The 24,205-nt window shown below is 41.9% G+C and overlaps 1 protein-coding gene across 1 annotated transcript; it reads left to right on the top strand.

Moving 5' to 3' along the window:
• Nucleotides 1-11,833: 11,833 nt before the first annotated feature.
• Nucleotides 11,834-16,702, top strand: CD24 (CD24 molecule). The gene is made up of 2 exons (XM_081294648.1): nucleotides 11,834-12,352; nucleotides 15,020-16,702. The coding sequence occupies exons 1-2, from the start codon at nucleotides 12,284-12,286 to the stop codon at nucleotides 15,179-15,181; spliced, it is 231 nt and encodes a 76-aa protein (XP_081150774.1). The 5' UTR covers nucleotides 11,834-12,283; the 3' UTR covers nucleotides 15,182-16,702.
• Nucleotides 16,703-24,205: the final 7,503 nt, after the last annotated feature.

Genomic DNA, 24,205 nt, shown 5'->3' with positions numbered 1-24,205 from the left:
GCAAGGCAAGCACTGTACCAACTGAGCTATATCCTCAGCCCTACACTGTGGATCTCAAATGCTTAGATAGGTGGTAGACAGACTGAAAAATGACTCCTGTCACATACATGGATGCACGCCTGTGATTCCAGCTAATTGGGAGGCTGAGACAGGAGGATTACAAACTTGAAATTAGCCTGGGAAATTTAGTGAGATCTTATCTTAAAATAAAATAAAAGGGGCTTGAGGGTGTTGCTTGATGTAGAATGTTTGCCTAACATGTGCAAGGTTCCATCCCTTATACCCCAAACCCCAAACTCCCATTAATTCCTGTCCCTGGTATTTACATGCTTGTGGAATCTTTTCCCCTTTGAATTATAGGCAGGACCTGTGGCTTGCTTCTAACCAACAGACTGTACAAGGGTGTTATGATGTCACTTCCATGATTGCATCACACATGGTATGACTTGCATCTTGCTAGTGGGCTCTCTCTATTGACTCTTTCTCTCTTGCTGGCTTTAATGAAATAACACACTATCAGGAAAGACCCACATGGCAAAGAATTTGAGTGACTTCCAATTGGCAGACAGCTTTGAAGTAAGGCCCCTAGTCTGATAGCCCACAAAGAATTGAGTCCCACAAACCATGATGTGAACTTGGAAATGAATCCTTCCCTAGTGGAGCCTCAGATTAGGAGCCACTGCTCAGCTGACACTTTGACTGTAGCTTCATGAGAGATCTTGAAGCAGAGGACTGAGCTAAACTATACTGGATTCCCAACTCACAGAAACAGCAAGGTAATATGCTGGGGATCGAACCCAGGGCCTTGTGCATGCAAGGCAAGCACTCTGCCAACTGAGCTTTATTCTCAGCCCCAGGAATGTGTTCTTCAAGCTGCTGAGTTTGGAGTAATTTATTATTACTGTAACAGATAACCAAATCAGTACTGTATTATATAATTTTCCATAGCTAATAACACCGTATTACAGATTGGGTAAGTTTCAAGGAAAATGGATTTATATTGGCTCATAGTTCTGAAGATACAATGTCCAGGACCATATCTAGAGATGACCGTCTTTGCTGGCAGAGTCCCAAGGTGGTGCAGAGCATCACTTGACAAAAGACTGGGTGGTATTCATGAGTGTGTGTGTCTTTTCTGGTCCCTTTCCCTTTTCTTATAAATCCACTAGGACTCAATCCTAGGGAATTGAATCTCTAATGACTTTATCTAATTCTAAATAACCTCTCAAGGTCCATCTCTAAACACCACAGTCAGATAAAGGTTTTACCATCTTAGTACCTCACAACGGGGATTACATTTTAACACACAAAGCCTTGGGGATCATGTAAATTAAGGTAAGATAGAAGAACTAAGAAACAGTTAAAAAGGAGGCATAACCAGGCGCTGTGGCACATGCTTGTAATCCTAGTGGCTTGGGAAGTTGAGGCAGGAGGATGGAGAGTTCAAATTCAGTGTCAGCAATTTAGCAAAGGCCTGAGCAACTCCGTGAGACCCTGTCTCTACTAAAATATAAAAATGGGCTGGGGATGTGGCTAGTGGTTAAGTGCCCCTGGGTTCTATCCCGGTACCAAAATAAACAAACAAACAAATAAATAAAAAAGAGGCATAAAGGAAGGACAGGAAATAAGTTTTTAATTCAAAAGTTCTGCAGCCTTTTCCAGGGTTGTGACCTGTCACTCCCTTAGTCAGTCTCTCTTGCAGGTCTGTTACTCCCAAATTCCTGGGAAATCTGTAAATCTACCTGTGCACTGTTAATGAACAAATAGATTAAGCAAATAAATGAATAAATAGATTAAGCAAATAAATGAATAAATAGATTAAGCAAAGAGAGACATTATATCTCAAGGAAGATATAATTTAGGGGAATTTCCAGTGGATCAGATAAAGAAGATGGTATCAGCCTAAGAATCAGGAGAGTGACCAGACCACCAGAGAGCCATCTTGAGATCACTGATACCATTCCTACATACCTCTCTATACCCACCCCTCACCAAGTTTCCTTTATAAGAAGAGCCTGGAACCCCAAAATCATGTCCTTCCTCTTCAGATGGTCCACATTCTCCCTTGGATATGTATTCCTTGCTTTACCCCCAAAAGGCATCATTGTGCAAAGATTGTCCCCATTCTTCTAGGATTATGTAGCTACTTTCTAAAATAAATGTCTGTCTATGCCTCTGGCTAGTATGTGCTGAATTTTTCCCTCGTGTAGGCCAAGAACCCTGCTGGTCTCGAGTCCATTCCCCCCTTTCTCCAGGAACTCCTCGGACTGTTTCTCAGAGACACATTCTTATCTTGTGACAAAACCATATCTTGGCCATAGCATGAACCAAAAAAGAATGCAAAATGTTTCAAGAATGGTTGACTATTTATTATTACTATTTTTACTTTTCGTGGTGCTGGGGATTGAACAGGGCTTCTCACACGCTGGGCAAACACTCCACCACTGGGCTACATCCCTAGCCTTTAAGTTTTGAATATTGATGACATGCTTAAATGATATTATTTAGAGATATTGGTGTCTTAATCTGTTATCTGTTGCTATAAAAATGCTTGAGCCAGGCCTAGTGACACACACTTGTAATCCCAGCTACTCTGGAGGCTGAGGCAGGAGGATCAGTGTCACCACTGGGACAAACTTCTAGCACATGAATCTTTGGTGGACAAATCACATCCAAACCTTAATACTAGGTCAAATAAAATATTTTATCAAAATTAACTTTACCTATTTCTTTTTACTTTTTTGTGCAGCTAATAGAATTTTTTTTTTTTAAGAGAGAGAGAGAGAGAGAGAGAGAGAGAGAGAGAGAGAGAGAGAGAGAGAATTTTTAATATTTATTTTTTAGTTCTCGGCGGACACAACATCTTTGTTGGTATGTGGTGCTGAGGATGGAACCCGGGCCGCACGCATGCCAGTCGAGCGCGCTACCACTTGAGCCACATCCCCAGCCCCTAATAGAAAATTTAAAAGCTGTGATTTACTTTTTTTTTCTTTTTTTAAAAAAGTATATTGCACAGCCCAGTATAGAACTCCAGGGAGACAGAATACAGCTCAATGGTAGAGTACCAGACTTGCATGCACCAGCTCTAGGTTCAGTTGCCAGTACGGCAGAGTTCCAGGGAGACAAGAATTTCATGTAGCCAGGTAGCCCTGCGTGCTAGGAGTCATATTCTTAGCATTAGCCTCTCACTTATTGAGGCATGCTATTGAAACAGAAAGTATTCTATCTCTTCTGGAAAAGAATGCTCCACCTTTTTGGAAAGAGGTGAAAGCTGTTGTTTAATTTGTGCCCAAAGGTGAAATCTGCTTAGTTTTTTTTTTTTTTTTTTTTTTTTTTTTTTAAGTAGTAGTACTGGGAATCAACCCAGGGCCTCATGTGCTAGGCATATGCTCTACCACTGAGCTACATGCCCCAATTCTTTAGACTTCTTAGTTTTGGATGCTGCCTTCAGGGTTTAATTTGTTTCAAATTAACAGCAAGTGGCAGATGCAATTAAAGGGTGGGGGGAACAAGCAACAACTTAGCACAATATTTTGAAGTTCTTTATTTGCTATGGCAGCTACACATTTAGGGAATAAATGCTAATTGTTTTGAATTATTTGTTTATGCATTGTGTCTATGTGTTTGCCTCTTTGTTGATTAATTCACCACAACTTATGCAGCATCCTTTGTGGCTAATTAACAAAGTCATAGTGCCAAGGACTAGTGATCCTGAACCTAAGGCGGCTCTTTCAAACCACACCCCCTCTGGAGGCTCCCCCTGGGCAAATTCTCCCACCAGGCTCCCCTAGGAATTGCTGCTGTCAACATGATTGATGCTAATAGAGGTTGCTCTAAACTTTCAGTGGGTTAGGACAGAAAAAAAGTGTTGAAAATAACTAGAAGGTAACAGAGACATTTAAGTCCCCTGGGCAGTAGAACTAGTTGTGCCTTTAAATTAATATTTTAAGGGGCTGGGGATGTGGCTCAAGCGGTAGCGCGCTCGCCTGGCCTTGCGGTGCGGCCCGGGTTCGATCCACAGCACCACATACCAACAAAGATGTTGTGTCCGCCGAGAACTAAGAAAAAATAAATAAATATTAAAATTCATTCTCTCTCTCTCTCTCTCTCTCTCTCTCTCTCTATCCCCCTCTCACTCTCTCTCTTTAAAAAAAATAAATTAATTAATATTTTAAAATATTTGTACTGGGGCTGAGGGCATAGCTCTGTGTAGAGCATGTGCTTAGAATGTGTGTGGCCCTGGGTTGTATTCCCAGCACCAAAAATAAATAAATAAACGAAATAAAAATAAAAGCTACCTTAACTTCCTTCTTTCCCTCCCTCCTATACTGGGGAGTGAGCCCAAGGGCACTTAACCACTGAACCATATCCCCAACCTTTTTTTGTATTTTATTAGAGACAGGGTCTTGCTGAGTTGCTTAGGGCCTTGCTAAATTGCTGAGTTTAGGGCTAGGGATGTAGCTCATTTGGTAGAGTGCTTACCTTATAGGCATCAAGGCCCTAAGTTCAATCCCCAGCATCAAAATAAATAAATAGGTAAGTAAATTGCTGAGTTTGGCTTTGAACTCAAACCTTCCTCCTGTTTTAGCCTCCCAAGCCACAGGGATTAAGGTGTGTGTGTACCACTGTGCCCAGCCCATTTTTTAATTTTTTTATGTTGAGACAAGCTTTCACTAAGTTACTTAGGGCCTCACTAAGTTGCTGAGGCTGGTCTTGAACTTGATACTCCTGCCTCAGCCTCCTGAATCTCTGGGATTACAAGCATGTAACATTGTGCTTGGCTGAGGAGGATTTTTTAAATTAAAAAAAAAATGTTTTTTTTTTTTGAGTAGGGTGTTTTAATTGATACATAATATTTGTACATATTTATGGAATACAGTGTAGTAATTTGATGCATATACACAATCTATAATGATCAAGTCAGGGTAATTAGCATTTCGGTCTCCTTACAAATTTATCATTTCTTTTTGTTGGGAGCCTTCAAACTCCTCTCTTCAGCTTCTGTTTTTAAAAAATTGTTTTTATTTGTTCTTTTTAGATATTTGTAATAGTGGAGTATATCTTGACATATTATACATACATGGAATATGACTTATTCTATTTGGGATCCCATTCCTGCGGTTGTACCTGGTGTGGAGTTTCACTGGTCATGTATTCATATATGAACATAGGAAAGTTCTGTCTGATTCATTCCTATTCACATCCCACCTTCCTTCCCTTCATTCATCTCTGCTCGATTCAAGGAACTTCTATTCTTCCCTTCCCTCCCATTGTGTGTTAACATCTACATATCAGAGAGAACATTCAGCCTTTCTTCAACTTCTTCTTTTCTTTTTTTAATAATTGACTTTAAAAATTATTTATTTGTTCTAATTAGGTATATATGACAGCAGAATGCATTTCAATTCATTGTGCATAAATGAAGCACAACTTTTTATTTCTCTGGTTATATCTTCCACTTCTTTATAAAATATTTAATAAAGTATTGTAAATGATAGCTATGTCCCTATGCAAAACCCTAGAACCTATTCCTTCTATTTTGGTAATAATCATCTAAACCTTCTTCTATCCTCCCTCCCCTCCCCCAGTTTTGTTATCTTCTAATGACACCTCTTTTTGTGTGTGTGTGTGTGTGGGGGGGGGGTACTGAGTATTAAACCCAAGAGCTCTCTACTGCTAAGCCATAACACCAGCCTCCTTTTATTTTTTATTTCAAGAGAAAGAGTCTTGCTAAGTTGTTGGGCCTTGAATTTGCCTAGCATGTGTGGGGCACTGGGTTTGATCCTCAGCACCACATAAAAATAAAATAAAAGTATTGTGTACACCTATAACTAAAAATAAATATTAAAAAAAGAGAGTAACGAGAGGAACTTTTTTTCCCCCCATCGGAATCTTTTTTTTTCTTTTTTTTTATTGGTTGTTCAAAACATTACAAAGCTCTTGACATATCATATTTCATACATAAGCTTCGAGTGAGTTATGAACTCCCATTTTTACCCCAAACACAGATTAACTTTTTTGTTTTAATTTGGAGATCTACATACAAATGTATGGCTCTCGGTTGAGAAATCTTTCAGCCCTGCTAGTTAAATTCATCTGTCCTATTTTAATAGCTGACTAGAACAGAATGCTTCTTCCTTAGAGTAACATGTTGAAAGTAGATTGAATAATATGTAAGTCAGCATCTGCTTTAGATATTGGTGAGTGGAATCCTGAAGAATCATGTTAACAGATTTAGAAATGATTTCATGAAGTCTGAAAGTGCAGTCCCTGTTTCAGGCTCCATGTAATATTTCATTAAATGCACCATTGTTCTTTGGGGCTATGAAAACACTTTATCCAATTTTCCAGGCTACTTAAAATCTTACTATTCTCTGGTGACAGAAGAGTCCCTCCTGCTTTAGACCTAGAAGAATGTGAAAGAAAAGGGATGGGGGTGTAACTTGGTGGTTGAGTGGGCTTTACATATGCAAAGTTCTGGGATTCCATACTCTGCACCAAAAACAAAACACAACACCCCTACCCTTACCGAAAGACAAACAAAACAAAACAAAAAACCCTGAGAAAATCAAAGAGACATAGAAATGAGACTAGAAATCATACAGGTGTAAAATATACATATAATTCCCTACTCTTCCAATTTCATTGTTTCCAAGCAGAGGATCACTGAGGGTCTGGCTGCAAATGGCAAATGATGTAGGACTTTTGTGGTCTGGAAACTCTTTTCTGTGAGGTGGAAGTGGGATTTCATTCCTGTTAGAACTTAATTATCCCAATTAGGCCTTGAGTCTGCCTCCTGCCCTGGGGTGGGCGGGGAATTTTAGAAAGGTCCTTTATACAGAAGGAGCCCACCCAGCTGAGGCCTTTCTCTCAGGCCAACCCAGCCTGCTGGAACTCCCTTATCCCCAGCCTTGGTAATCTGAGGCAATGGCTGGGAGAAAAAAATGTGGACACCTATGATTTCTCTTCACTTTTTCTATAGCTCAGCTCTTCATTTTTACTGAAGGTTTTTTTTTTTTTTTTTTCTTTTTTGTGCTGGGGACTGAACCCAGGGCCTTGTGCATGTGAGGCAAGCACTCTACCAACTGAGCTATATCCCCAGCCCCCCTGAAAGCTTTTTTGTGTGTGCTATCTGGACCTGAGAGAATGTGGTCTCACAGTTGTCACAGGTTGAGTGAGCTGAGGCACAGTTGTCATTTCTGTTCATGAACCTAGGAGTGATGGAAGGAGGGTCCTGAGACACAATTCTGAGGTCCCAGAGACTGAGTTGGTTTTTCCACATATTTGCTTTGTGGGAGCTGGGGAGGGGAAAGTCACGAAGGCATTCACTTGTTAATTTATTTAAATTATTTGTGGATAAGTAATGGCACCAGCTAGTATAACAATGAAAAAATGCATTTCATTTCTGTGCCCTGGCCATCTTATTTCCTCTTCTCAGTGGCAAGAACTATCATTTTTCATGTCTCTTTGGAAATATTTCCTTTGACTTTTTAAACACAGCACCATACTCTATACACTGTTACATATCTTCCTTTGTTTTTATTTAAGAGTTCATCATGGAGATTTTCCACTCCTTGACATTTTATGCTCTTTTGCACTTTTGAATGATTTCATAATATTTTATAATCTTGATATGCTATCATTTCCTCAGCCAGGCCTCTCTTTTTGGGTAATTTCGTTTCTAATCCTTTACTGTTACCAACAGTGCTGCAACACTTTTTGCTTTTATGCAAACTTATCTGTAGGCTAAATTCCTAAAACTAGAATTGCCAGGTCAAAGGGGAATACAATATTAACACTGATAGATATCAAGTGCCCTTTCCATAATCCCATCTGCATGGATGGGAGGGCCTGTTTTCTCATATCCTTGTCAACACAATGGACACAGGAAATTTAAGTTTTGGCCCAAGAGATTAAGAATTCCTTCTTTTTCTTTCATTTCCTTAATAACAACAACCCCCTCTAGGATGTTTTTATTTTTTTTTATTATTTTTTTAATTTTTATTTTTTTATTGGTTGTTCACAACATTACAAAGCTCTTGACATATCATATTTCATACATTAGAATCAAGTGGGTTATGAACTCCCATTTTTACCCCAAATACAGATTGCAGAATCACATCGGTTACACATCACATTTTTACATACTGCCATATTAGTGACTGTTGTATTCTGCTACCTTTCCTATCCTCTACTATCCCCCATCCCCTCCCCTCCCATCTTCTCTCTCTAAGTTGTTTTTATAGGTAAGTATTCTATTTCTCAATTTGCATTTAAAAATAGTCTCTTCACTTTGCTTTCTTGTTGATGAGGCTTAGAATCTGAGGGAATCTGAATGACTATAGAAGGGAAACAAATGAACTTATTGTAAAAGAAATTCATTGTGATTTCTTAACTTCCTAAGGCTTCAAATATTCAGGGCTTTTTATAGTCAAGACAAGGGAGAGATTTTGTTTTTTTTGACAGTGAGTGCTGAGGGTCCTTGTGGCCAGCAGGGGGCATCACATCCTCACTGAGAATCAGGCTACAACTCCACTGCCTGATTCAACAGGCTCAAACTGGGACTGAGAACCTCAAAAGTCACAATACAAATTCCCTTTGTTGCCTTCACTGTCATGTCATGGTTGGAGCAGCCTGGAATGGGGAACGAAGCTGAGCTAAAAGACCAGGATAAACTAAAATATTCAATGCCAGCTAAGTGTCTATGTGGCCTTGGGCAAGTTACTTATCCTCTTTGTGCCTCAAAATGAAAACTTTACTAATGCCATCCGCCTTACTGACCTCACAGATGCACAAATGAAATGCCACATGAGAAGGTGCTGGAAAAAGCAGCAAGTGCTCTTACACTTGAAAGAGCTAAAAAGCCATGATATAATGAATATGGAAATGGAAGTGGCAGCTTATTGAGTCCTAACTGTGTGCCAGACACTCTTCTAAATATACACATTAACTCAGTTTAGATTATACCCTTGTACAGTAGGTATTATTAGACCCATTTTGTACATGAGAAACTTGAGGTGTTGGGAGGTTGAGAAGCTCATCCAGAGTCAGGTGTTAGAAAGCAGTGGAGCAGGATTTAAATCCAGGTCTGACTTCAGACTCTGCTGTTCTGGGTCTTCATTATTTCTCTCAGTTCAGCACTTGGAAATTTAAGTATTACTCTTGCAGTATTACTCAGAAGAGAACCAGCATGAAAAAAATCAAGCTGCATGCTATCTCATGGAAAAATATGAAAGCCAAGTTATGCCTTTCCCCATGTTAATTTATGCAATTGGCTTCAAAATCATTACATGAGATACTGTCTTGATAAAATGGAAGTTGAATGAGTTAAAAAAAAAAAAAAAAAACCAAAAAAACTTCAGGATAACCAGTAAGGGTCTCTATTTAGTCTAGTGGCATGCAGAAAAGTAAAGAAGAACTATGGAAAGCCAGGAGAGGAGGAAGAATTGGAAGAAATAATTTCAAAAAAGAAGCCAAAAGGAGAATTTTCATTAGGTTTCTTGAGTTTCTAGCTGTATAGGATCATAGGATAGATGGGGGATCATGAAAGAGAACTTCTCAACCTGGGATAAGTCTCCAAGGCATAGAATTGCCAAGTTCCTGGGAAACACCCATTGTACAAAGGCCAGGGGGAAGTTTTTTGCAGATGGGAATGAGGGTGGGTGGGTTTTTCTGTGCACTATACTGTCTCTTTAGCTGGTAAGGAGAAGGTTCACAAAGTGCAGTTCCTGAGGGCCTCACAAATTTTGGGTATTATTTATAGCATGATATTTCTTTAATGAATCACAAAACTACAAAGAAGGGGGCTGGGGTTGTGGCTCAGCGGTAGAGTGCTTGCTTCTCATGTGCGAGACCCAGGGTTCGAGCCTCAGCACCACATAAAAATAAATAAGTGAAATAAAGGTGTGGTGTCCAACTACAACTAAAAAATAAACATCAAAAAAAAGGACAACCTTATTGGGCTGGGGATGTGGCTCAAGCGGTAGTTCGATCGCCTGGTATGCGTGTGGCCCGGGTTCGATCCTCAGCACCACATACCAACAAAGATGTTGTGTCCGCCGAGAACTAAAAAATAAATATTAAAAATTCTCAAAAAAAAAAAAAACCACAAAGAAGGTAAGTACCTCCTAGTTCCTGACGATGAGGTTTTTAATAATGGTATGTATTTTCATCTCCACTTTACAAATGAAAAAACTGAGGCTTTTCGCCTCAAATAAAGTAGTGTAGATAACATTTGAATTGGGGGAGCCTGGCTTCAGAAGCTGTATTCTCTCTCTCTCTCTCTCTCTCTCTCTCTCTCTCTCTCTCTCTATTGCAGCGGTAGGGATTGAACCAGGACATAGTACTGCTGAGTGACTCCATAGCCCATCTCATCATGTCAATACCAAGAAGGAAGGGAAGAGAGGGGAAATAGGAGCTGAGAGGAGAGGGAAAGAGGAGGAGGAGTGGGGTACCGGGGAAGGCTAGAACAAAATGAAAGGCTCTGATAAATATCACTAGCTAGTTCAACAGGTACACTTTGGAGGATTGCCTCTCTAGGCACGGACCTTGGAATAAGGTACTCTTGAGTCACCCAATAGTCTTTTCTTCACCCTGAAAGAGGAGTGGAGAAACTGGGAATAAGCGCAGCATTTCTATACAATGTGGTAACTGTTAAACAGGAAAGTCCACTGGTGCTCCACAGAAATTCCTGTGTTGCCAAGCACATCCCAGACGTGGAAAGTTACTGAGTTACAGTGACTGGCTATTAAGAGGCAGGCTGATTCCGTCCCAGACCAACTACTGCAGATTCCATTGTCACTTGGCTTCCATAAAACCAACCTTGTTTTTATGAGACTGTTCTGCAAAAGTGAATTTTAAACAAAGTCGCACCCATACTAGATCTGGTCTGTTTTTCATCAAGGACAGTAAAACACTTGGGCTAAACCTTGAAAAAGGATCAAGTCCCACAATTCACAAAATATTCCACCAGTAAAATTATTTCAACTTTTGTTTTACAGTTTTCACAATAGAGTGGTTGGAAGAAATATCCCACTAAAATCTGCAGAATGATGACTAATCTCCTATTTGAGCCAGTTCATTAAATTACTTAATGACGACAATGGAAAAGTAAATGGCTTTATCCTGAAAGCTTTTGCTCTTTAAACGAATGGCGAGCAAGTGCGTTGCAACGAGATGAAGGAAGTGAGTTCCCAGGAATCAGCAGCAGCGAGTTCTGGTGGCAGTTCCAGGGAGGTTCTTGCTCCATGGGTAGCACCTGGGAGTATGCTCGTGCCCAAGGGGTCAAATCCTCAGGGTGGGCTGTTTCCTTCTTGCTTTTGCTTGCCTGCAGCTGCAAGCAGGAGCTCGAGGGCCCGAAACCCAGTTGTTTGCTTGTGTGGGGTCTCAGGTTCGCGCCCAGTGGGCGGTTCCCCACCTCCCGGGAGGACTCGGACCCTGGATGCCCCGGGGAGCTCACACCGCCCGCGAGACGTGAGACACTCAAAACACAAAGCTAGTGGCTGGGGGAAGCGGCGGCTGCCAGCCGAGCCCACACCTACAGCTGTGCGCCCGAGTGCCGCCTGCGAGCTCTGCGGAGCAGCCTGCAAGGGCTAGCGGGAGGCGGGTCCCGGGTCCTCTTGCCAAGCGGACAGCGTCAGGGCCCCGGACCTGCCAAGCACTCGCAGTCCCCCTTCCTCTGCAGTGGGCGTCTGAGAAAACCCAATCTGAGGGAATCCCAAGCTCGGACTGGGGCCCTGCGCATCCAGGCTGTGGTGGGAGGCGGGACTGGCGACTACCCTGAGGCGCCCGGGGCCCCGACTTTTGTTTTGGGGAGTAAGATGGCAGGTCCCGGGAAACAAAGGAAACTTGGGGCGGGCCCCGAGAGCGGCGTGTGTGGTTCGCGTGTTCTCCCCGGGTCCTGTGTGGGAGTCGCCCCGTGCCTGTGCGAGCCTGCACGCAGCCCGTTTCGGGAAACAAGCCTGGTGCCAGAAGCCGGCGGCGCCCGCCCACCTGCCGTGGTGGCCGCCCCGGGACATCCCAGCCCCTGAGGGCTGGGGCGGCGGCGGTGGCTGGGAGGGGGCGCTGGGGAGCCCGACGGGGGGGCGGGGAAGGCGGGGAGACGGCGGGGGAGGAGGGGAGCACGGGTGGACGGGCGGTGCACGTCACAGCTATTGTGGCTGTCCCGGTATATAAGGTCCCGCTGGCCCGCCGCGCTCCCCACTTTGCCTGCGTCCTCCCGGAGCCGTCCTATCTCCTCGCACCTAGCATCCAGGGAAACGCACCGCGCACCGACGGAGCGGACATGGGCAGAGCGATGGTGGCCAGGCTGGGGCTGGGGCTGCTGCTTCTGGCACTGCTCCTACCCACGCAGGTGAGGTCCTGGCGTCCAGTGGGGCTTGGGGGCCGTGCTCCGGGCTGGGGAGGGATGGACCCCCCCTACTTCGGGCCAAGCACTAGGACTGGAAGTCTTGTGTAACCGACCAGGGGGAAGGGCGATGTGGACTCCCCTTGTCCTTTGTGAGGGCCGCCCCTGTCCCTCCCACGGAGTGTCTTCGAGCTCCCAGTGTACCACACAAAGAGAGGAGGGTCCCCTTCAGGGAGCACTACTTATGCTTCATCTTCCACCGTCGGAGCTAATAAGGGGATGCCGAGGAAGCCCCGGCCATCTGGCCCTACTGCCCACCCCAGTCCTGGGAAGCTCGGGTTTGAAGCCTGGGTAGGGACCCTTTCCCGACGTTGCGCAATTTGCAGTGCAATCTCACCCGTGGCCCATCCCTGGTAACCCTAGGAATCCGGTGTTAGTCCAGATTGACTAGCTCTGGGGAGGCGGCGTGGTGGGACGTTTCTGTCTCGCCAGGCTTTGTCTCTGTCCCCGCCTTATTCCCAGATCCTGTATCCCGGGAACCGACCTCGCCCCTAGCGCAGGCACCGCGAGGGGTGCTGCACTGCCCTAAGGGTGACTACACCGCCCCAAGAGCGAGACCTAGGGCTGAGCCTGGGAGACCCGAGTAGGGGCGAGGGGAGACCCGAGTGGGGGCGAGGAAGGGGATATTTCTCTCGGGCATCTGGGGCTTGGAGGGCTTGGAAGGCGCAGCTGGGTGGTTTTTTCACAGCCTTTGGTTGGCATTTTCCCCGAAAAGTTGGGCGCGCCGGGTCCTCGGTCCCTAGACATTCAGTCTCCAGGCTCACCTGGGAGCGCAGCCCGTGAGTGTGAGCGCTCTTCGTCTTCCCAGCCGCGGGCCGGGTAACTGTACCCTATTGTTGTCTTGCAGCAGGTCCGGGGCGCTCCCGAGCCTTTCTCAATTCCCCCGTGGGAGAGGGGCGCGGTCGCCAGAAACGGACTAATCTCCTTCAGCCCTGTCCCATCTCCTCTGAGCAGATTCCCCCCCACCCTGGAAAAAAAATTAAAGAGGGAGGTTTTAGTTAGGCGAATAAAGCTAGCTTAGCAGGAAAATTTTTTTGTTTAATGCAAATTTCATTAATTTTTTTTTGGTGGTGGTGGTGGTATAGAGGACCCTTAGATTTTCACATTGGTGCTATGGGCTCAATTTTAAAAAAAGTCACCTGCTGTACTAAAAAGCTCTTTGTATTCATAAACAGCAAGCTGCCTTCTAGGATCCCACCAAGGTCTGCAAAACAGGCGCCCTGTTTTAAGAAACTTACCATATTAATGCTTTACAATAGTGGGAGTGGGGTTTCCTGATAGGACAGATTCAATTTCACATACAGTAGCTTTTCAATAAATATACTTGACTTGATCAAGATTTTTTGTTCTGATGGTTAGTCTATTATGGATACAATTTGTACATTTCTTTAGTCACTATTTGCTTAATGGCTTTCTGGGTTTTACAACAAAAGGAGCTAGTGCTGATGTAGGAGGGTTTTATCTTTGGATTAATAGGCAGCCGAATGTACATGTGGCCCAGACTCTTGCTTGGTGCCACGTCCTCCCTCCTGCCTGTAATTGGAAGCCCTTGTAAACCCTCCCTTGCAGCGAGAGCTGAAAACTCCCGATCTGCCTTTGTTCCATGACAAAGGAGAGATTATCACGTGCCCCACTGGACTGTGCATTTCCTGGCTGGAAAAATCGGTGGTGAATGATGCCACTCAGATGCTGGGACACTGGGGGAACCTTGGTTGTTGGCCACAGCACTGAGCTAGTGACCAGGCACTGAGCCTGCTGCTGGTGAAATTTAACACCCATCTTTCTGAGTCTTTGTGTGTGTGTGTGTGTGTGTGTGTGTGAAGTCATTCTGACTTAATGGTGTTTTGAGTGAAGTCATTCTGTCTTAAAAGCAAGGATTCATTTTTTTTCCAATTTAAAATAAATACTGTGACGATTTAGAGATGGGTTAAAATTTCAAGAATTCAAAGGTATAGATAAGATACCAAGTGTCCTCTTAAGTTAAAGACTAAGATACTCAAATAAGATAACCAGAGTCCCCCTCAAGAAATGGGTTTATGAAAATTACCTACAGATTAGGATGGATAGTGACTCAATTAATTTTAGTACCATAAATCTCAATTATAATATTTTAAAGGCAAATTTTTAAAAGCAACTTTAAAATGTTCCCCTTTCTAGGGAAATAGAGGAAACATTTTTGTAATGCCAGGAAAACCATACAATTTCGGAAACTGGATTAGCTAATTTGGTCTTTTATTTCTTTGTACAGAATTGAAAATGGTGACACTTTTGGCTTTGACAATAAAAGTTCTAATAGTTATTAAAGAACTTTTGTTGTTCTTTCTGCTGCATATTCTCTAGGCATCTATTTTAGTTCATTTTGAAACTAAAGAGAATAATCTTGGTGGAACTGAGCAAGAATTCAGAATGTAATGGTGTGGATAAGAGAACAGTGGCAGGAGGTGTAGCTCAGTGGTAGAGCACAGGTTTAGCATGCCATGTGAGGCTGTGTGCTCCATTTCCAGCACCATTAAAAAAAAAAAAATCACCTACCTTAATTGTATGTTGGAGTACATTTGGAGGTAGTTGTAACAACTGTGGAAACTTATCAGTGTAACTTTTTATATATTTTAGATTTATTCAAACCAAACAGCTGTTGTGACACTTTCAAGTAATTCCTCACAGAGTACCTCCGCTGCTCCCAATTCAACTAATGCTACACCCAGCACAGGTGGCAGTGCCCTGCAGTCAACAGCCAGTCTTCTTGTGATCTCGCTCTCTCTTCTACATCTCTAGTGTTAGAGACTCAGGCCAAGAAATGTCTCTACTTCCCCATCTTCTAAACCCAATCGGAATGGCGACTAGAAGTCCAGTGTCAAGGAAGAAGCTGGTCTGCATCAAATCTACCAATTCCACACCTGATTTTATTGGCACAGAAAACGTTGAGAATTCCAAATTGATTGGTTTGAAGGACATGTGAAGGGTTTCACACGTGATGAATGCCAATATTAAATCTGCTGGAGTTTCATGTGCAAGATAAAAAGAGATAACATCCAAAATTGAGACATGATTTCCTTGAATGAGGCAAAAGAAATATGGACATTTAAAACTCTATCTTGAAAACAAGAATAGATTTTGTCTAGAGATAAAGGATGGAATGTGGAATGGAGATTTCAGTTTTTATTTGGTTTATGAGAAATCTATAAGGCCATAAAACAGTTAGGTAATATAAAAAGCTTCCATGATTCTATTTATACGTACACTAGAGGGAACTTCCAGGTGTTACTGTAAATCCTCAATGTATTGTTTCAGCAGTACTAATTTAATGCTGATATATTCTAGAAAAAGTTTCACATTGTTAAGCTATTTCTGTTCCTTTGGGAACTGAACTCTTTCCTCTGTGGTTTTTGGATTTGACATTATATTTGAACTTTTATGTAGCAATTGACATGTGCCAGGGCAATGATAGATTGGAATTCACCCCAAATCCAGGCATCATGAGTAAGTCTTGCTTATCCTCTCAAAGTCAAATGGTAGGCATCTCCCATCTCCTGTTTTCATTCAACAAGAGTGCCAGATTCCTTTAGCTAAACTGATTCCAAAGAGTAGAATTGCATTGACCTCAACTAATTTCAAAATGCTGCTTTTTATTTCTACATCTGTTGAATACTTTTCATAATTGAAAATGGTCCGCTTTGAAGGTAAAATGGCAAATCTTGAAATTAGAAAGGCAACTATGTGAAGAAGCCAAATTTATAAATCAGCATTTGGGAAGTGAAGACTGGAAGCTAGCTTGCATATTAAATTCACAAAAACTTTTATACTTTTTCTGTAAATACTTTTTTTTTTAAACTATGGATCAGAATTGCCACATTTTGGAACACTTTCTGTTATCAGTCAATATTTTTAGGTAGTTAGAACCTGATCCTAAGCTTAAAAGCAGTCTTGATCTTTTAAATCTTTTACAACTGCCTTGAAACACAGAAACCTTTTGAAAAATACACACTCCCTAAAATGTTTTGTTCGCATGGTCACACACTGATGCTTACATGTTCCAGTATCTAATATGGCCACCATAGTCTTGATAACCCAAATCATTTTTTCTCATCTTTAGAAACCTACACGGAACAACCAGATCAAACAGATCTAAAGCTACTGTGTGTGTGAATGAACACGCCCCTTTGCTTCATACCTGAATGCTGTACATCTATTTGGATTGTATATTGTGTTTGTGTATTTATGCTTTGATTCATAGTAACTTCTCATGTTATGGAATTGATTTGCATTGAACACAAACTGTAAATAAAAATAAATAAATGGCTGAAAGAGCAATCTTTTGAATTTTATTTTATTTTTCTGGTACAAGGAATACTTTTGAGCGGCCATGGTTGTATGAGTCTGTTATTTTCAACTCTTAGGGATTTACTTCAGTATTTTTCCAATTAAATAGAATACCTCAATTTGTCTATTTCTGCATTGCCAACTAGCAGTGGATTTGGGCCAGAGAATTCCATCCAAATGTCAACATCTTCTTTTCCCCTTCCACCACTGGGCCCTTTCCTCTTCTCTACTGTTCTCCTTCTGTCTCTAAAGTCAACATCTTTAAGGCAGCACTCCTTACCCTGGTATCCGATGGCAGCCACATGGCAGGGTACTGATGATTGAATGCTGAACTTGCCAGACGAAGACATAGAATCTACATGACGAATGGTATATGCCAAGTAGTGCTCTGAGGAAAACCCCAAGGTGTCAGGAGCCAGGGCCATTGGTGAGAAATGGTGAGTATTCTTGGACATTAGAACTGACCTCTGACTGACAAGATAGTATAGAGGATTTGAGCGGAATTATTGGTGCAGGTCTGAGCCACTTTTTCCATATCTTCCTGGAAGTCCACAAACCACTTTGGTTTTCTAAATTGTTACTCCCATCTGCTCCGTTCACACCCTTGAATTCTTTTGACACATCAAGTGCATTTATGGGGTCCCAGCATCTTTATTGTGGTTCAGGGACCATCAAAAAAAGACATACTGGGACTCTGAGGAATAAGTGGAAGCTACAGTCCTCAGATGGAATGTCTTCAAGCAAATCTCAGTTCTGAAAAAAGGGTTTTCAACTGATGATATTAGGCCCAACTAGATGACCTGGGACAGCTTTCTTATACAAATCATTATTTACAAAATTCTTGATGGCAGCATGAAGTACTAGATCAGTGTTTGATTGAATAACTGGGGACTTTCCTAATTCAACATGTAAACTGACCATCCCAGTCCACTTTTTTTTTTTTTTTTCAGTTTGGCACCTGTGCACATCTTTGAACCATACTTGATTCTCAAATAAAGATGAGATCATACTTGTGCCTGTCATGATAGAAATTATCCTGCATACAATTTAAAACACCTTCCCCAGAAGAGGATGCAATCTTTGGGTTGTATTGACTTCTCAGTATGCTAGAACTAACTTGCAATGGAAACTAACCATTGTTAAGCCATTATTAATATCTTAGGTGATATGATAAATAAGAGGGAAGAAAGAAAACATAACTGCCTTCTTCCAGGGTCAATCTCATGTTTCTTTGCTGTCAGTAAGCATCTCAGTTGGTCATGGTTCTTAGCCTGGCGGGGTGACAAACTTTTGCTGAATTTTTTTGTAGATATCCACTGAATTTAATCACAGGACATGGTAGTACTAAGAGAGATGCCCTAAGAGATCTGTATTTTGAACACATTCTTCCTTAGCCTCCTTTGTGTAGTAGTGAACCAATTTTTCCTTGGTAATTAGGATCAATTCATGAATACAGAAACTCCCTTTGTCCTTGGATGCAGAGGCTTGAGGAGCCCTAAGTGGCTGGGTGGCAGTCTCAGTTTCTAGTTCAAATGGGAGCGCCATTGCTTCTTCTGGTGAATGCATTCTTCCCTGGGAACCAAGTCCTCTGGACCAGCAGAGCATATTGAATAGGAAGTAAAAATGCTGCTGGTGAATCTCTATGAGCAAGAGTGACTCACCCACTTCCATTTTCACCCCTTGATTCCTAGCCCTGTGAGACTCAACCATGGGAGAAATGGCACCATATTTAGAGCATATATTGTCTTCTGGAGGACATTGTCCTAATTGTGCAAGGTATTGACCCTACCTAATGCTGTAACTTGGACTTTCAAAAGGTCCTTCTGGCTCAGGATTGTGGCTCAGTGGTAGAGCACTTGCCTAGCATGTGCAAGGCCTGGAGTTCAAGATCTAGCACCACAAAAACAAATAAGCAAAACCGCCAACAAAAGGTCCTTAGAAAGGCTAGCTGCTTATCTCATGTCAAGTGAACTCCTTTGTCAGAAAAAATGATGTGTGGATTACCATGATGGTAGATAAAGGATGGGTGAGAGTTTTGTCAGAAGCCTTGTATGTAGGGAAAGCAAATTCATATCCAGAATATCTACTCAAGTAAGAACAATTAGAACCCCTCCTTAATGGAAGTGACTCAACCTTCCACGGGGTAACTGATCACCAGCTGATCACTCTTGGGGATAGTGCCTTTTAGGGGACTATTAGTCCCTGATACTCTAGATTGGGCACTCAGCAGTGTATGCCACCAGGTTGGCCAGGGTGAATATAAATCCATGTTGCTGGCTCCCTGCCACCATGTCCACTTTGTTCAGAGACTATTAGTCAATGAGAGGGATGGCTGGAGAAAAGAGTTAACCGGACTCCACAAAATAGGTTGTTCTATCTACTAGATTACTAAAATCCTTCTTTACTGAGGTTACCCTTTGGTGAGCATTTATATGAGGCACAAATATTACATTTATTTTTATAACATCCCTCTATCCATATATCTTTCTTTGTCACTGATTTTCAAATGTGTCTCTTCTAAGTCCATATAACTAAATCATTGGCCACAGCCCATGAATCAGTGTAGACTCATACTTCTAGCCATTTCTCCTTCCAGACCAAAATGAACAACCAGGCTGGATACAGTGGCACATACCTGTAATCCCAGCGGCTCAGGAGGCTGAGGCAGGAGGATCGTGAATTTAAAGCTAGCCTCAGCAAAAGCAAGGTGCTAAGCAACTCATTGAGACCTTGTCTCTAAATAAAATAAAAAATAGGGCTGGGGAGAGTTGGCTCAGGGGTAGAGCACTTGTCTTGTACACATGAGGCACTGGATTCAATCCTCAGCATCACATAAAAATAAATAAATAAAATAAAGATTTTGTGTCCGGTACAATTAAAAAAAAAAGAAAAAAAATAGGGCCGGAGTTGTGGCTCAGTGGTAGAGCACTTGCCTAGCATGTTTAAGGCACTGGGTTTGATCCCCGGCACCACATAAAAATAAAAACAAATAAAATAAGGTATTGTGTCCATCTACAATTGAAAAAATATTGAAAAAAAGAGGAGTGGCCCTGGGCATTTGAGCTACTTTTCCATGTAACTGACTTGTGTCTCTATGGCTTGTGTACTATTTTCATGTGACAATGGAATGCTGCTGTACACATCCAACCCAATGTGTCTGGTGGGTTACATAACACCCAGCTCATGATGGACAGCTCAGATTGTGTGGTGGCCCATGGTTAGGATTCAGGCTTTACTAAAGTTCAGTAATGAGGCAAACACTCTTAATCCAAAACAGTCATTATCTGCACAGGCTAGCAGGGCTTTCCTTTGAAATCTAGAAACGGACCATCACATTAACCCCTGATCCAACATAAACTTTAGAGAATATTGACATGTTTGTAATCTTTTAAAAATAATGATCAGTACACATGGAGGAAGAAACATAATTATTTTTTTAATTATTTTTTTTTTTTTTTTTGCACTGGGGATTGAACCCAGGGATACTTTACCACTGAATTACATCCCCAGCCATTTTAATTTATTTTGAGACAGGGTTGCTAAGTTTTTTAGGACCTTGCTAAGTTGCTGAGGCTGGTCTTGAACTTGTGATCCTCCTGCTCTGTTCCCCAAGTAGCTGGGATTACAGGGATGCACCATGGTGCCCAGCTCAACTTTTCTTTGAAAATGACTTTCAACTAATCTGGGCTGATTAATTTATCAGAAAAAAATTCCATTTCAGGGTTATACTTAGAATATTTACACTTATATATTAGTCATGTAATTTATGACTGAATTGAGTAATAAATAGCCATTGTATGAGTGTCTCTTCTACTGTGTTTACTCTTAGGAAATAAAAGCACCAGTGTAGAGATGAGAAGTTAGTTGAAGCACCAGGCCATAAAGTTAAGATGAGAAAAATCTATTTAGAACTAAACATTCTAAACACACACATCCAATGCCACCACTGTCCTTAAAATAGAACTCAAATATTTAGGTAGCTGAAAAGTATGTGTTTTTCATTTTTCAGAGACCTCATTTGGGGTTTTGTCTTGGCTATTTTTGGATTCCTTACTCAGGATAAAGAGAGTTTTTTTTTTTTTTCTTCTTTTTCCTAATTGGGTATAAGGATGTTCTTTGGAACACCAAAATCACCATCAGGGGTTGTTTCTTGGTTTCTCTTCAAATTCTAAAATCAATGCTTTTTAAAGAAACGTTAGAAAGTCTCCATATTTATGATTGTGCCAAGAAATCTCTCTGTGAGCCTGAAGGGTCTGAAGTGGTTTAACTGACAGGCCTCTTAGCCACTGGCTGGCAGGAGGGTTGGTGGAAATTTAACACATCCAGAATGGAACTCATTACCTTCCTTCCTCAGAACTGCTGCTTCAGTAGTCAGAGCACCACCTGCCAAGGCTCCCTCATTAGGAGCCTGTGAGCTGCCAAGTCTGCCTCTTCCCATCCCCAATCAGCTGCAAAATCCTGTCACTTGTAAGTCAGGTGCCTGGGCTTTCTACTATCTACTCCATCCCCATTACTGTCTTCCTCCAGCTTGCATCATCTATTGAAATTGCACTTCTTCCCCATCGCTCCTCATTTCTCTTTCTTATCTTCTAAAATGTAGATCTGCTCATTTTACTCTTCAGTTTAAAATTTTGGCTGGCTCCCCTTTACCTACAAGAGGTAAAAATAGAAATTCCATTCATGGTGCATAAGGCCTTTTATAATCTGGCCACAATCCAAATTCTTAGCCCCATCTTCAGCCTCATGGGATTACTGGTCATCTTTTGAACCAACATTTTTTTTTTCATACCTCTGTGACTTAACTCATCTACCTATCCATTCAATTAACAGTTAAAGGTGTGAATGGTAGAGACAGGCTGCCTCAGTTGGACTCCCAGCCCAGATGCTATTAGCTAAAAGATCTTAGACACTGACAAAAGTTCTCTGTGGCCTTGGAGTCTTATAAAATGGGTTTGATAGTAACGAGCCTTATCTCATTAGAAATTAAGTGAGTTAGTACACAGTCTTGGAACAGTGTCTGGAACATTGCAAGTGCTTGATAACCACTGGCCAACCTTATCTTTTATTAAGGTATAAAAATTGCATTGACATGTCTGTGAGCTTCTGAAAGGCAAGAACTGAGTCCTAATCATTTCTAGGCCTCCTGTTCATGACAAAGTAAGTACTCAATGTTGAGTAAGTAGACAACAGTAGTACTTTAGTCCTGGGGAAGCTGAGAGAAAGGGAAGGCAGAACTTTGCTACTAAATTAGGACCTGGAGGGAAGTAAAAGGGGGTGGGTGGGACTATTTCTAAATAGGCTGGCCTCTCAGGGCCACTCTGTTCTCTCATTAGATAGGCAGCCTCCTTATCTATCTATAGCAGTAGCGCTCAACTCTGACTGCATATTAGAATCACTTGGGAAGCTTTTTAAAATTAGTGATGTCTGCCACTTCCACCTGCCTAGGAGATTCTGATTTAATTGGTCTGGGTGGAGTGTAGTCATCAGAAGTTTTTAAAAGCTCCCCAGATTATTCTAAAGTACAGCCAAGTTGAGAACAGGTCAGAGAATGGATACATGCCCCTTTGCTCTCTCAGACCAAGTAGCTGGCAGGGCCCAGTTAACTGAGGCATGAGTTTGACCCCTGATTTCAAATCCTGTGCCTTGCAGAGGCACTCACAGCAGGGCCATGCATGGAGGTAGGTTAGCTCATTTTCCTCCAGCTCACTGTTTGGATTTTTACCCAACCCCAAAGAGGCGTTGAACAAGTGTCTCTGTCTGTATTCTTGTTGGAGAGCAAGCACTTCCCCTCTGAGTCCCTTAAGGTGGTGAATAACCCTCAAGTTGTACAGTTAAAACATTCCATTTTACCTGAAAGATGAGTAGGATGGTACCACAGATTGGAGAACGTGATAACTACCGCAGTGGGTTTGGGTTTTTTTTGTGTGTGTGTGCTAGAGATTAAACCCAGGGCCTTTGTGCATGCTAGGCAAATGCTCTCCCATTGAGCCACACCCAGCCCCATGGTGGGTTGGTTTGAATGGATACATGGATTTTTGCTAGAGTCATTCTTGTCCAATGCCTGAGACTTCATGATTCTTGGGGATGAGATACGAGTCTAAACATAAAATTCATTTATGTTGCATATATACCTTACACACAGCACTTCTGAGCTTCTAGAGGATTGTGCTTTGGGGATATTTTTTCAGTTTCAAAAGGCTGAGATTCCATCACACTTAAAAAAAATTCCATTGATTCAGAATGTTATTATTATTATTTTTTCTTTAGACTTTTGTGAGCTTGCTCTTCCACCCGTGGAAATTGGGCTCAGTGCTCCCAAGCTGGAGCCCACAAAAATTAACGTGAAGGCACTAGTATATTCTAGGAGATATCAGGTGTTCATCACATTCATTCATTCTGTTACTCCCTTGTCATTTTTGCACCCTCCTGTATTTTTTTTAATATTTATTTTTTAGTTGTAGTTGGACACAATGTCTTTATTTTATTTTTATGTGGTGCTGAGGATCAAACCCAGAGCACATGCTAGGCAAGTGCTCTACCACTGAGCCACAACCCCAGTCCCCACCCTACTGTATTTTATGAGCACTTGGAAGAGGTTTCTTTTAATGATAGATTAGCGCCATTGACTGTCTAATTGGTAGTTGCTGTCTGTCTTAAATGTGATGGTGACAACTTTAAACTGTTTGGTTGGGCTTATGAAAGACCACTAGTGGCTCAACCTTTGTTGAGACATGAATGTGAATGCAATCAGGAAACAGGCTTTCCCTGTATAGTCTAATTATTACTACTGTTATCAGCAAGTATTCAGTTTTGTATCTACTTATTACATACCAAGTATTTTTTTTAATATCCAAATGGGAGCAGAAGTGCTGAAGATCTTGGATTTAAAAAAAAAAATTTGGAATTTAAAAAAATTAGATAAGTAGCTTCCTTAATCTATCTGACTGCATATTAGAATCACTTGGGAAGCTCTTTAAAATTAGTGATGTCTGCCATTTCTACCTATATCTTGGGGATGAGATACAAGTCTAAACATAAAATTCATTTATGTTGCATATATAACACAAGCTGAAGGTAATTTTATACAATATTTTTCGCATGCCTGCATTTTGACTGCAACCTGTCATGTGAGGTCAGCTGTGGAATTTTCCACTTGTGGCATAATGTTGTCACTCAAAAAGTTTTGGATTTTGAAGTCTTTTGGATTTGAAATTTTGGGTTAGGGATTCTTAACCTGCATTTTCTTATTTGTTCAATTTTTTATTAAAAAAAGAATTTTGGACTCCCACCTTGAACCAGCCCCTGGCCAGTGACGACAGAAGTTGATCATGGCCACAGCAGTGCTCAGGGGGCGGCCTGAGGCTCTGGAGAAGGAAGTGGTAGGGAGGTTGCTTCTTTTGCGCCTACCACAATCTCTCTGTTTCCAAGGCAGCCTCGCGCTCTTTTTCTACTTCCCTCTATGTGCCCTGGCGACGCTGC

The sequence above is a fragment of the Spermophilus citellus genome, assembly GCF_964194105.1.
Source record: "Spermophilus citellus genome assembly, chromosome: 5".
Classification (NCBI taxonomy): domain Eukaryota; kingdom Metazoa; phylum Chordata; class Mammalia; order Rodentia; family Sciuridae; genus Spermophilus; species Spermophilus citellus.
This window is presented reverse-complemented; position numbering and strand designations above follow the sequence as displayed.

Coding starts and splice junctions, on each gene's coding strand:
- CD24 (XM_081294648.1), top strand. CDS start 12,284: ATGGGCAGAGCGATGGTGGCCAGGCTGGGGCTGGGGCTGCTGCTTCTG. Junction 12,353..15,019: donor CACTGCTCCTACCCACGCAG/GTGAGGTCCTGG, acceptor TATATATTTTAG/ATTTATTCAAACCAAACAGC.